The sequence below is a fragment of the Lonchura striata genome, chromosome 19, assembly GCF_046129695.1.
Source record: "Lonchura striata isolate bLonStr1 chromosome 19, bLonStr1.mat, whole genome shotgun sequence".
In the NCBI taxonomy this organism is placed as follows: domain Eukaryota; kingdom Metazoa; phylum Chordata; class Aves; order Passeriformes; family Estrildidae; genus Lonchura; species Lonchura striata.
This window is the reverse complement of record NC_134621.1, coordinates 4,665,010-4,679,047: the sequence shown is the minus strand read 5'-3', so window position 1 is coordinate 4,679,047 and position 14,038 is coordinate 4,665,010. Positions and strand designations below refer to the sequence as shown.

The window sequence follows — 14,038 nt, the reverse complement described above, 5'->3', positions numbered from 1 at the left end:
TAATTTTTCTTTAAAATACCAAAGGAGGCACTGGTTTGGTTTCTATGCAGAAATTGTGTGGAAACTCCAGTTCTCATATACGCATTTCTCAAAGCTGGATCTCTTTATGTTGCTTTATGAAGCAAATGCTTTCATGGTTTGCTCCATTGACCTACTGTTTGTAAAGTGCTGCTCCAAAGTTACAAGCCCCTTTTCTGTTTGATTCACGCTCCTTAGCAAAGCCTACAAAAGGTTTTGCATCATGGGCAATAATGTTGTTCAGTGCAAAGACTTTGTTCTGCTGTAGCATTTTGAAACTTTGTGTTGTCATGCCCCCATGACAAGGAGAACACAATAGGAGTCCTAATGACACACAAGGTTTGCACAATTCCCAAATTCATTGCAGGTGGGCGGTTCCTGGTAATTCCAAGTACAAGGCTGTTGGCAGTACATGAACTTGCCTGAGTTGTGTGATTACTTCTCAATTATTTTCAAAGGCTTCTTGGAGAATCGATGTCTGATAGTTTGTTTAATATTGTTTGTGTTTTAGGAGGGCAGCCACTTGCACATAGTGTTACCACAGTCTGTTCAGTTGTTCATTTCACTGTCTCTCCAGATTCACTGAAGTAAATTCCTTTTAAAGGATCTTTTGGTTTTCCTTGCTGACTACTGTATGCAAGGTGCACCTGAACACTCTCTTGTTTATGAAAATGCAAGTGGCAGGGGGTAGCAGTGGCTCAGCAGTTGTGTAAAGGAGATCTCTGCATGGTCTCATTAAACTGAGATTAATGTTAGAGCATCTTCCTTCTCCTGGGAAGAGGAGGTGGTGTCTTACACTTCTCTCTGTGTACTGCAACTGCTCCTTCCCTTGCTTTAGCTGTTCTGCTTGGTTTGTGCTTTTCTTGAGTATCTGCCTTGACAGTGTGTCACAGCCAAGCAGGGTGGTAGAGGTGAACAGTTAAAGAATAGCTCAGGCTCGTTTCATTGATTTCAAGCTAAAATTGTTCTTAAATTTGTCCTTTCACAGTGAGTCATGGCACCTGTAATGGAAAAATGTGATAAATCTGGTGTTTAAGTGATACTTTGCTCAGTTCTGTTGGTGTGAGATCGCTGGTGCTAAGGAAGAGCTTTTTGCTGTGCAGCTGACCCAGCCTCTATTGTCTCACTGTTGACTGTGTTGGTAACAGCAACAGGGCAAACTCCTGGGTGCAGGAGAGAACCTGGTTCAGACAAGGCCATGGGAGTGACCTTTTGTTTCAGCAGCACCAACTGCCTGGAGTTCAAACAAAGCTGTTTGATAAGGCCTCTTTTATTTTAGCAGGGTTGATAAAGTGTTATCAGCTGCATAGGTAGATATTCTCTCTTTAAGGACCTGTAAGCAGGAAGGAGTGCTGAGGAAGGAATGAGAAGGAAACCTAAATCAAGGCAGGATTTAAGAGTTCTTGAGATACTTGCTGGCATTTTGAAAAGAAAGCTTTTGAACTATATCCCATTGAAAACCTGTTCAAGCTGAGTAAAGGTTGCCAAGGAAGCACACAGATGGTACCTTGCAAATCTGCTACGTGAGCAAAATAAACTTATTATGGGTATGTTTTTGTTGTGGGGTTCACTTGAGACTGCATCCACACTTAATACTGTCTATGTAATAAAAACTTCTGACCTGGGTTTCCTCTTCTTGCTAGACTGGATTAACTTGTGTGATTGGGACTTACAGCATTTTGGCTGGAAATTCCACTCTCATGAGAGGATGTAAGGAAAAAGTCCAACAAATTTCTGCACAGCGTAGTTCCCTGCCAGCCTTTGCCAAGTTGATGGAGAAAATGATGGAGAGTGTCTCAGCAAGCTGTGCATGGGCATCAAGATACATTGCTGTGTGCAGAAGCAAGGAAGCCAAAGGAAAACGTGGAGCTCTGGATTGGTGACACTCAGCAGTTGCTAGTCAGCAATTGAGGAACAATTAATGCTGCTCCTGGGAAGGAGCATTTGTCCTCCTGTTGAATATGAGCTCACATGCCACATCTCACGGTGTCTGAAATGAATGGAGCTGAGTGAGGAGGACAGAGTGAAATCTGGTTGTGATCTTAAACTGCTCCTTAGTGTCTGATTGGAAACAGGACTGTCTTGCCACTCATGCTTTCATTGCCTCTCCACATGAATAGTGAGGAGATTTTGCTTTGTGTCGGGATCTAATCCAAGGAGGTGAAAAAGGCGACTTTATTGTATATTTAGCTGAGCATTCAGGTAAGGAAGCAGCAGGAGTTTGATGTTGGGGCACCCTGAGCTCTGCTGTCAGGTGTCCATGTCCTGAATACCAGCAAAACTTGGGTTGGCTCAGCCTTGGGCTATTGTTGCCTCTAGACAGCTTCCCTCAATGCATCTTAAAAGAAGAGAATGTTGCACATAGTTTCTGGTAAAAGACTTGTCTTTGAAAGCCGAAAGAATTGTTTCCCTGGAAAATAAGAACATTAGATACATGCAGACCTGGCATAGCTTCAGAGGCTACTGGAGAATTCCTCTCTGGCTACTGGTAGCCACAACTGTTACCAGATGGTTGTAAATGCTGACTGGCAGACAACTGCAGAGCACTTGGGGCTGGAGTTTTATGTAAGACTCCAAAGGTGTGTGGGAGAGAAACTAAACTGCTAAAATGTAAATGTGCATCTGGAAGATAAGATTATACAGATTGTGGAATCTATTTCTATAATTGGAAGAGATACTTCCTTATTGTACTAAAACCAAAATTATTCTCTTTGATAAGAGCCTTGTAAACTTGTGATAATAACTCTTGGACAACCTGTGCTGCAGTGGATGCTATTCCTTCTTTGCCTTTGTTCAGAACTGCTTGTCCTCTCGTCCTTTCCCATCCTGTGATGCTCAAAGGTTCTTTGGTCACAAACTGACCAAAGTATATCAGTCTGTGAGAGGTGACTTTTGTGGTTTGCCTTCTCTGATCCTCTCAGCCCTTCAGGGTGATGGTTCTTCAAGTGAGTTACTGCTCAGTTGAGAACTACTACACTTCTTAGCCTGTTGAACAAGTTGTTGTGGGCTGGAGTGTGACTGTTGGAGCTCTTGCATAAGCAGGCTCAAACAGCATGCTTCAGGATGCCATTAATATTTTAGGATAACACATTCGAGCAAGTTTTTAAATGTAAAGTTGTGTCTCTCTCAATACAAGCCCCCTCTTTGCTCCTAACACTGAGTTTTGTCTCTGCTGGCACAGCTGAGGTCTTTTGTTCTAAAGTGGGGACAGTAATTAGTAGAGTTTCTCTGTGGGTTTGCCTCGTTTAACAGGTCCAGGATATTGATTGACAGTGGAAAGGGTGTGTCTTCTTGGCACTTTCCTTTCCTTGTCTGGCTAAGGGCAAGTTGTGTATTCTACATGGGCATCATGTGCTGTCCTTTCATTGCGCAGCACCTTGTCACTGCTCTGTAACTTTTGCTAACTTAAAGTGAATGTAGCTTTGTGAAAATATGTCTCTCTCTCAGGGATGTCTAATAAAAGATGTCTTATGATCTGACACTATTTTTGAAGTTTCAGTTGAGGTGCTAAATCATTGTAGAAGGATTTACTTTCCAAGTAAACGACACTTTTCCTCTCTTTTCCAAGGTCCTCATAGGTTTGTTTCTGTGCACATTCTTCACCCTGCATGTGCTGGTGGCCCACAAACACAAGCAGCTGTAGCTGCCCTGCTCAGAGCCAGTTTTTCTCTGGTGGCTGGTGCTGCCAGTGATTCTCGGTGACTGGAATGTCACGTAGGTGACATATTCCAGTCACGTAGATCCTAGTAATTCTAGGGCCTGAGTGACTCAGGTGATTGATCCTCATGTGATCCTCTGGTCCTCTGAACCAGGGCTGCATTACAGGCCTTTGGTGAGCTCAGGGCAGTGCTGCACAGGTGGCTGGAGATGTTGGAGTGTGAGCAGGAAAGGTAAAAGGGCAGTAGTGCAACAAAGAGGTACAAGTTCAAGCTCAGGGAGTTTCTAAAGGGAGTTCTCAAAATATGCCTGTGGAGCATCCTGTTTATCACACCATTTCCTTCTTTTGGACCTTCACAGCTGGTGCAAGGCCTTGCTAGGAACCCTTTGAAAAACAGCTCAAGCTCTTCAGGAGTGGCTGCTTTAGGTCATTATCCAAAGGCCATTGTTGCTGGCAGGAGCACAGAAGCAGTTGTTTCCAGCTGTGCTGTTCCTGTCTCTATAGGTGTGAAAGCTCATCCCCATAGTCACTCACCTCCAGCCCCACTGTCTGAAAGGGTTCAAGCCCCTCTTTTCACTTGCCAGTTCCTTTGGTGCTCCTGGCCCCTCTCTTTCTCATGCAACATCAGTCCCCTGCTCCCCATCTTACTGTAGGTGTGTATGAACCTCTTCTGACCATGTATAATATCCATTCTGACACTTCATTACACATCAGAAGTTCTGGCCCCACTGCACATGTGTGTCATGTACAGAGTAGCTGGAAAATTGCTCTCTGTCCAGCAAATTAAAATAAAATACTGAGTGAAGTGTCTGTAAACTGCAGACTGTGAGAAATGGCCAGGGCAGGCAGGAGCACTAACACCAGGGTAAGTTTTCAGGATGTGAATTCAAGTTTTTGCTCTTGAGTTGGCAGGGTTTACTTGTCACTTAGTGCCTGTGCAGAGGGGAGATGTGACAGCTCCTGAGCTGTTCAGAGTAGGAAGCTGGAGCTTGGGATTTTTCGTGTGATTTCTGGCTCTTGAATCAGGTCTCATTTGTCCTGCTTGGATTCTTCTGTCTCTGTGAGAGACTGGCCACCGGGACGCTGCTTTGTGCTTCAGCTGCACAGTGAATTGCAGGTGCGAAATTCCCTTCCCTACCCCCACCTCAAGCGGGGAGTTGGGCTTGATATTTTACAAAAGCAAGTTAATAATTAATGCAGCTCCCCTGCAGGCAGCGCAGCGCCCTTTCTGCCGTGCCCATGGAGAGACCTGAAAATGGGATTCTTTCTCTCTTTGGCTCAATAGCTGGAGGGTTACCTGGGGTGAAAACTGATGCTAGTCAATAATGCCTGAGCCTGGGAGTTGGCCTTTAGGTTGGGTTTGTCTGAATGTTTATGCAAATGCTGGAGTTTTTCTTTTTCTTTGGATAGCATCAACTCAAAGGATCACAAAATGGCCAAGTGCAAAACCCTTTTCAGAATCCTCTTGTTTTACCTGTACTAGTTTGCTTTATCAATGTGAAAGTAGAATTGTGAAGTGCTGCACCAGAGAGCTGTGTTAGACTGGTATCAGGTTTTAGTCACTCGATAGTGATGTTGTCTCAGTCTGCTCTGGGTGATTTGTTACCTGCTAAACCAAAATAAATAACCTACTTCTGCCTGCTTTCTGCTCTGGCTGGTTTTTTTTGTTTTTTTTTTTTAATTATATAGACTCTTCTTTTCTATTTTGTTAGGATTTTGTTGCCAAGATACTACAGCAAGGAAAATGAGAAGGTTCTTAAGACCCGGCCACGACCCAGTTCGAGAGAGGCTCAAGCGTGACCTTTTCCAGTTTAACAAGGTACGGGGCTTTCCTCAGACTTCAAGGCAAATCTGTCCTGAGCCACTGCATCCTGCAAAAGAAGGGAAAAACCACTTGAGTGTGGGTGGAAAAGTTAAATTTAGGAGAGGTGCTGGTTTGTTCTCTTTTTCAGTTCTGCCTTTTTCTCCCCCAACATGCCTGAGTAGTTTCCTTTAAGGTCCTGGGCGTGTTCTCAATCCTGTCTCCTTTTCTCAGAGGAAGGATATTGTGATGCTGTTGAGTGGCACTTGTTGAAAGGAGAGATCTTCACAGCAGCTTTTCTATCCTCTGAGTGGTCTGTCACTTGTCCTGCTATGTGCTGGAACTGTTTCTGTTATAGGTAGTCCTTGTTAGGAAAATAAACATTTTTCTAAAGATACATATAAACCACAGCTTGTGATGCAGCTGAAGCCAGAGTTCTTTGTCCCTTGTTATACTTCGGATTTACAAGTGTACCCCTGCTTTAAATGTGCATTTAAAAGGCTGTGCTAGCACCTAGGCAGCACAATGGCCATTAATAATGAATTTACTATTATCTTAGTCTGAATGTGTTTCTAAATCTTTTCCTTCCCTCTGTGAAGAAGAAATTGCAATGCCTGTGCTATCTATCCAACACTCTGGATATTTTTCTTTTTTAGCTCTGGCCAGGAGCATAATGCTTTTATCTTTGAAAATGCCTAGTATTAAATCATGGCTAGGCTAATGGCTACTTATGCTTTCTTTGGGGAGCAGAAATATACTTGTAAGTTTTGTGTTTCCAAGGTTTAAATGGAATTTTGCTGCAAAGTGTAATGGATAAATGAAATCAGCCTAGGAAATAACCTTCTTGATTCATTGTAATTGTAGTGTAGATGGATACTTGAAGTGGAACTGTGGATATTTGAGATAAATGATTTAATGTAATTGGTACTGAGCAACACCAATTCCATGCATACCTCCCTGCCACTGGGGAGACAAAGGAACTCAAGAGTGCTTCGGGTCTGTTTTCTGCCTGCTACTACCAGGAAATCCTAGTGCAGATGCAGTAGAAAAATCAGTGAATGCAGACCAGGTCTGAATTGTTTGCATCTGGCTAAATGCAGTGTCAGCTACAGAAAAGTTTCCCAGGGATGGGTTGGAGTTGCTTATAAGCATTTAAAATTATATATATCTTGGAAAAACTCTGCTATTTTAGGGATGGCTCTTCCTTGAATATACCTTTCTCTTATGAGAATGTTTGGCTAAGCTTTACCTGCCAGAGACACACTAATTTGGATAATGCAAAACAGGGTTGAAGGAGGTAACTTTTGCAGCAGAGGAAAACTTCCAAATATATTAGAAGCTGACATCAGGATTTGTGACTCCATTTGATTCAGTCCTGAAGGTAAATATGACATCTTGTTTCTAGGGAGACAACTACTTTGGACACTTCCTAATGTTTGCTCTCATTAACAGCTTGGTAATTAAAGGCCTTGTAAAATTCATTTGCACCTTTAAGCCACAGTAACTTGTTCTTTTCTAATAAGAATCAGAAGAGAATGAACATTATACCAGAATCTTTTACACACTACTTATTTCTTGCATAAAAGTGAGTTTTTGTTTTTTTTTTCCTAAGTCTTGTGTGTCCCATTCCAGTATTTCTAGAGATAATGGGTCATTTGAAAGCGTCTACCCTTTGATGCATTAAACATCTACTCACAGCTAGGTAAAATGAGAAAATCTGGGAAAGTCAGACCTTAATTCTGAGCTGTTGAAGGCTGTGGCTTTAAGGAGCCAAGAATCATAGTGCTTTGTGTGCCAAAGCTGTCCTGGTCTAATGTGCTATGAGAGCAAGCACATTAGGGCTGGTAAGCAGGTTTTTAAACACTTGTTACTTGAGGTCTTTGAAAGACTTCTGGTTAAGAACCTGCTTGGGAAATATTTTGTGGGCCTGTAAAGTTGCTGATCAGAGAAATTGCACGGTGGATTTGCACCTCTTCAGTGTGTGATGCGGGCCATGACTAAAGGCATGGTCTGTACCTTAAAGGTGCTGGGGATTCCTGCCCTCGTTTTACACTGAAGTTGAATATAAATGCATGATGCCTCACAGATTTAGTGTTAGTGTAGTGGAGTGTATTTGACCATGCTGACCTAGAATGGACTTCAATTAAGAAAGTGTATTTAATTGGTGGTGGTGGATTTTTGTTTGTTTGTTTACTCTGTCAGGTGTAAATAGGCTGTGATCTTCCTACTGCTTCTCTCTTGCATTTCTGTTTTGCATAAGAGGTGGTCCAGATGGTTTTAAAGGACTGATTGATGACTGGACTAGCACTTCAAACTGTCTTCAAAGTTGTGTTTGTTTCATAAAACACCTTCCTAAATTTGCATATCTGTTTCTCTGTATGAGTAAGAACTTCCCATACTTGTGTGTACCTGTTGCAAGAATCTGTTTTTAGCTCAGTGGAGAGAATGAAGGATAAGGTATGTGAACTTGGCAGTCTACTTCTTTTGAGTTTATCCTGCTTTTGGAAGTAGTATTTGGATGCCTTTGGCTCAGTCCAAGCCCTGCAGAAGAAACATGTTCAGGCTGGCATTGTCAGACTAGATGATGGGTAACACACAGGTGAACCAGCCTGTCTTACAGCTGAATGTTACCCAACTGGGAGCATTGCATTTAATTTATGGCTTCATGGTTTTTCCCCTGTTTTCAGCCTTCCTGCCCCTTTGCTGATGGGTGTGATGGAGAGCTTACCTGAAATCTGAATTAGTGTCTAAGCAAAGTTGGAGTTAGCACATACAGGCTTCATTGTTTCTTCAAAAGATAAAATAACAAAGAGACAGGGCTTGTATTGCCTGTGGTTGGTTTTGTCTCTGCTCTGTCATAAAACAATCTGAGAGAAACAGAGGCAAGTGAAAGGAGGAAGACAGAGCTGAATTTCATCAGCACAGCTTTAGTGTGGGCTGGAACAACTGTTCAGTTTGGCCACATTTTTCCTGCAGTAAATATGACTGACACGAAGCATTTTTGTCAGTGTTGCTGACACCAGGCTTGCTTGAGTCTGACAAATCTGTGGAGAATGAGAAAAAGCTCCTACCTTTCCCCATAGAAACAAAGACCCTTTTGAGAAGGAGGGCACATTGTGGGCACTCCAGTTTCTTATTTCAGCTCTGCTGAAAGGCTCCATTGTAACCTCTGCTGCCTCCTGCCCCCTTCTCTCCCCCTTGCTGCGTTTACCTGCTGGGGAGGTGAAAGGATTGACTGATGAAAGCTGCCGAGGGGAGGGAGGGAGGGAGGGCAGCCCAAAGCAGCCTTGATGTGATTTAACAATTGGGTGCAAATAAGTACAAGGAAAAGATCTGGGTAATCAGGATAGTGAATGTGAATGCCTGACCCGGGTGGTGTCAAATGCAGCCCAAAACCCACCCTGAAGCCTTTACTGTCCAGCTGTGGAAACAAATGACATAAGAGAGAACTATCTTTGTTGCAGCTTATGGGCATCTTGGTTGAAGATTCAGAGCTACCAGAAACCTTTATTACATTTACTGCTCTCCATGAGCAGTTGTGTAGCACACTGTGGTTGTTACTGATACTTCTCTTTTGTAAACGTGTCTGTGGAATTGGGGAGTACTTCAAATTTTTGGTTGAATGAAAACCTGGAGGAAAAAAAAAAATCATCCTTCTATTATTATTACTGAATCATACACACTTGGTTGTGCAGTTCATAGGTCCCATACTCGAAAATTAAAGCTTTTATTGACTTGTCTAATGTCTTTACAAATTAACACATCAAACCCAAGATATAATTAGGCCAATATTAAGGCTGGTGTTGACAGCTTCCTAACAGGCAGTACAGTATTGTATAAGTCATGGTTTTCTGAGAGTTGTGGCTAAAGCTTTATCTTTTGGATGGATGAAATCTTAGAATAATCACAGTTTCTAATTGATGTGTCACTGAAAATTGCACCTGGTTGTGCTGATAACATGACAGTGCAGTGACTGTGAACAAGTTGAAACTAAAACTATCAGGGGGAGTTACGCTGGTGTCTCCCTAACAAGTTCCTCACTTTGTTTTGGGTGAGAGTGGAATGGTGTTTATTGCCTGTGCTACACCTGATTCATTTAAATGTCTGATTTGTTGTTGAGATAACATTACCTTGGATCTTCTTCCCAGAATTTTGCACCATAGCTTTATACTCCCACAACTTTGACAATTAGGAAGCTTTTCTGTGTTGCCTCAGTAGCTATCACAGTGCAGAGAAATTCCTCTTTGCCTGTGCTGGGTCAGGAAACTGCCCTGTTTCAATTCGGAGTCCATTGATAAATTCCTAATTTCATACAGCCTTCTCTAGTAAGTTTTATATGTGTAGCTATGCAAAGGTTGGTTAGCAGCAGTTTCAAGTGGGACAGTAAAAAGACTGAGTTCTCAAAATTTGTTTTTAATAATGCAAACCTAACACTTAAATTACCTTCTTAGAATATAAATAGCTAAGGCTGGAGATTAAGTTATCAAAAAAGGAAGTAAACTCAGTGGTCTTGGAGCTTGTGTAGTACTAATCTTGGCTTACCACCTATAAAAGGTAAAAAAAAATACTATCTTACTGTTTTGCCCAGCCTAATGAGTTGGCAAGCAGAAAATTGGGAAATGCTCCAATATTTTTAGTTTTATCTTCTAAAGAGTCTCATCTTCCCTTAAGAGAACCTCAGGCTGGGGTACCCAGTATTTAGAGGAGGGAGATCTTTTCTTGCAGCTTAGAAATTGTGATCAAACGAGTAAAACCGAAACAAACTGGCAGACTCTGGAGTCAGCTGGATCCTCCTGTGCTGTCTTTGAGCAGGACATTAAAGTGCTTTGCAGCAGCTGGGGCACCTCGGGCTATGGCCTGACCACGGAAATGAAACCAGCTCCATTTGATTCTCTTGCAGGGGATTAAGCTGGGAAATCACTATGCAGGAAAATAAAGTCCAGGTGTTACTTTTAGGCTGAACAAAGCAGAAAACTTAAGTGATGTTGTAGCTTTGCTTCAGACATGATGGAAATGAGGATGGGAATGAGTTGAAAGTGCTGTAGATGGAGAGTTCTCTGCGTTTTTGGTTTTGTTTTTTTTTTCAGTAGTGAGTGTAATGAATTCCTATTCTGTAGCTGGCTAGCTTGCCTTAGAATAAGGTAATTTCCAGAAATGGGGCCTTTAAGGATCAGCGTTTTCCAGGAAGCATCCCTCTTAATCTTCCTTATTAATCTGTGGGCACAGCAGTCCTCTTTACCTGTGTGTTGTGCATACTGGTTTTGCCTAAACCAGGAGAAGAGCTGTGCATTAGCACTTCTGAAAACCTCACTAAGCTGTTTTCTAAGCAGCTTGGTGGCATCCTGTAAGTATGGCAGGATATTATTTCCTGGTGTGTCAATGCATCAGTGTGGTGTGTACTTTAGGGAAGCCACCAAGGCCAAGCCACGCTGCTCCCTGTGACAGTGACATCTTTCTAGTCCCAAATGGCTTTGAATTACTCTGAGGTGGCCTAGCAGGCTCCTGCTCTCATTAAATTCCAGTGTTCCTCATGTTCCCTCTGGAAAAAGGATATGGATTGCATTAGTTTTCCTGGCTGCTCATAGAAAGTCTGTTTTGCTTCCTTGATGAGCACTGATGTTCACTCACAGCTCTGCATTGCTTTGCACCATTTCTTCATGTCAATCACCAAAAAGGGGTCAGGAAGGCTGACCTGTGTGGAATTTGGCAGATAAAGCTCATCTTACAGTGCACAGTATTTGTGTCAGACTTTGAAATTGTGCTGAGCAGTTGGTTTACAGAAGTGCAGCTGATGTGGAGTGATGGAGTGTGTTGTATTGGCTGACTAAGCTGTGCTTATGCAGAGTTATTTATAATCTTAACATCAAGAGCTGCTCAGGCTACTGTTTTCAGAATATTTCTTTTTCATTTCTGTTACACTTTTGGATATCCTGGCTGTGGAGCCAGGGATTCTTGGCACACATCCATCATTAGGCTGTTGTTCAGCAAATCAAAAAGGTTTGAACACCTTTCAGCAGAAAAAGCTGCCATTAAGCGCTGTTTTTCAGACTGCCATGCCATGTTGAATTTCTGCCCAGCAATGCCCATGAAACAAGCTGCTGATCATGATTTTCCTTCTCTCCCCCAGACTGTGGAACATGGATTTCCCCACCAGCCCAGTGCCCTGGGCTACAGCCCTTTTCTGCGTCTCATGGCCATTGGGACACGATCAGGAGCCATCAAATTGTATCCTTTGAACACCTTGGGTGAGAGTTCTCTAACCTCAACAGAATTAGTGCAGCTTTGAAGATGCTTCAAAAGTTAGATTAAGTATGAATTTGCAAGCAAGGGTTACTGGAACACTGAAACAGTTTGCCAGGGTTTGGAGTAATTTTTGGTCTGATCAGTGTGGGATTGTCTTTCCCAGAGCTGAGCTACAGCTCCAACAGAAGCTGAGCTGATGCAGATGTTAAACAAGACTCTGCTCTTGCTATGCAGAAGGTCAGACTAGATCTGGCCTAAGTTTAGCAATCCTTCACATTGTAAATTCCAGGGTTGTTTAAATATTTGGGGCAGGGTTCCTTTTTTTTTTTTTTTTTTCCCCTAAAGCAATTCTATTTCAAAGGTTAAAGCTGAAGTCAGAAATACTTTCTACTTCCTGAGTTTTTGACCATCCAGGAATTAAAGACCTAAACATTGAAGGTGGTAAGTTATTTTTTGTAGCTAATGACATCCAGTCTGTCAGATTTTTCTGTGTGAGAGATGACTCTCATGGCAGAGACCAGCGTTAGATGAGCTGTAAAACAGTCATGTCACCCAGCCCAGAAAGGAAAAGTTGCTGCTGTCTCTGCCAGTTTAATCATTCACTGCTGGTGTTGTTTGTACTGAGAGGCTGGACTCCACAAGCAGGCAGTAGCCATCTGTCTCCTGGTTACAAATTAGTTAAGCAGTATTGTAGTGTCTGGGAAATCACTGAACATCCCTGAGAAAAAACAGGGTCCAGGCACCTCTTCTGCATATACTGAAGGAAGAAGTGAACTTCCCTGTTTTCCACAGTGAGCACAGCCTGCAAATTTTACAAGCATGTAAAATCAAAAGTAGATTTGCATTGATTCTTTGCAGTCCAGCTGACCAACAGTAAAATGTAGTTTAAAACTAATCTCTTTTTGTCTTGCTTGCTAGCAAGCTTCTTATCAATTAATTGTAGCTGTGGATCACCTTAAATACTGTAGATCCTCAACAAACTCATCAGATATGGTGCTCCCGGGGTGGAGTTCATGGGTTTACATGAAGAAAACAACACTGTAATGCAGATTCACTTTATACCTGATCAGGTGAGTGTATTTTCAGTACCTCTGTGACTTATGGAGATCTCTCCTAAACAGGTGTTGATTTTATTCCAGGGATCTGGGCTCCTATTACCAAGTATATTCAAATGCTGCTTGGTTGGGAGTGTTTATCCCAGTGTGTTTTGTGCTCTCGGTGGCGCTTGTTGCTGTGGAGATGCTCAATAAAACTAAAAGAGAAGCTTTAAACTAAAGAGTAGCTTTATTGTTCATAACTGTTACTCATTTATCTCCAGCAACATCTTGGGAATGGTAATAAGGCCAGGATAGTTCAGGCAATCTGCTGCAGAAGCAAGAACTTCCTTTTCCTTTTGCAGCCCCTATTTTTACAGCAGGACTGTGTAGTCCTTCCTCTGTACAACAGATAGAACAGGAGCTGCTGCTGAGCTGATGTAATTATTTTCAGGAGCTCAAAACAGCACTGCTAACCTCATCTGCTGTTAAGTTTGTTGCCTTTTTGTTTGGGGGTATCGACTCTTTGCTCATGGGGATTGTTGAACAGTTATTGCCACACTCTAAAAATAGGAAAGCAGAATTTTCCAAATGTCTGGTGGCTGTCTAACCACTTTCCCTTGACTGTCCAGACTGGTGTCTTGGTCGCAGACTTTGTTCCCTGTTGCCCCCAGTGTAGCACAAGTGGCCTCTTTATGAGAGGGATTTAAGTCTTGAGGCGGTTTTGGGTGTCTGTTTGCTTAACTAATGGTATAAACTGAAACTCCCATGGGGAGTGTTGCACCAGGTGTGGCTGCAGCAGGTAAAATGCTCCAATTTGAACATCCAGCCAGCAGGGCTGGGCTCATAAAAGGATTCTGACACAACTCTCCAGAATGAGGTTGGACATGAAGAATGTGAGGAGTGTGGTGTAGCAGAGTATATCAGCCCCACCCAAAGCTGGGGTGTGTTCAGGAGACCTGTGCTGAGCAAGGAGGAGGTGAGATAGAGCCTGCAGCTGCATGGCTGGGCTTTACAGCACAGGCTGATCTTCTTCCTAAATCCTTGTCATCCCCCTCAGTGATAACATGTGCCTTTATAACAGGGTTTTTAGCCTCTAGGCTACTTCTTGTCTTCCTCTACCCCCCAAATCCCATTGCTGCAATGTTTGACCACTGCCATAAAAAACTGAACCAGCTCCCCAGTCCTGTTTTAGCAGGGAATTATGAACAGCAGCAAATCTACTGCTAAATTTACTGTGTTATATATAATACTGGCATTCTTAAAAAAGCAAGTTGTGTCATT

General features: G+C 42.6%; 1 protein-coding gene across 2 annotated transcripts in view; it reads left to right on the top strand.

Moving 5' to 3' along the window:
- Positions 1-14,038, top strand: part of LLGL2 (LLGL scribble cell polarity complex component 2) — a 32,886-nt gene that overhangs the window by 1,783 nt on the left and 17,065 nt on the right. For both annotated transcript variants that reach the window (XM_021541656.3, XM_021541655.3), the window contains exons 2-4: positions 5,389-5,495; positions 11,605-11,702; positions 12,709-12,790. In XM_021541656.3, coding sequence (XP_021397331.2) covers positions 5,421-5,495; positions 11,605-11,702; positions 12,709-12,790 — 255 coding nt within the window. In that variant the 5' untranslated portion in view covers positions 5,389-5,420. The remainder of the gene's footprint in view (positions 1-5,388; positions 5,496-11,604; positions 11,703-12,708; positions 12,791-14,038) is intronic.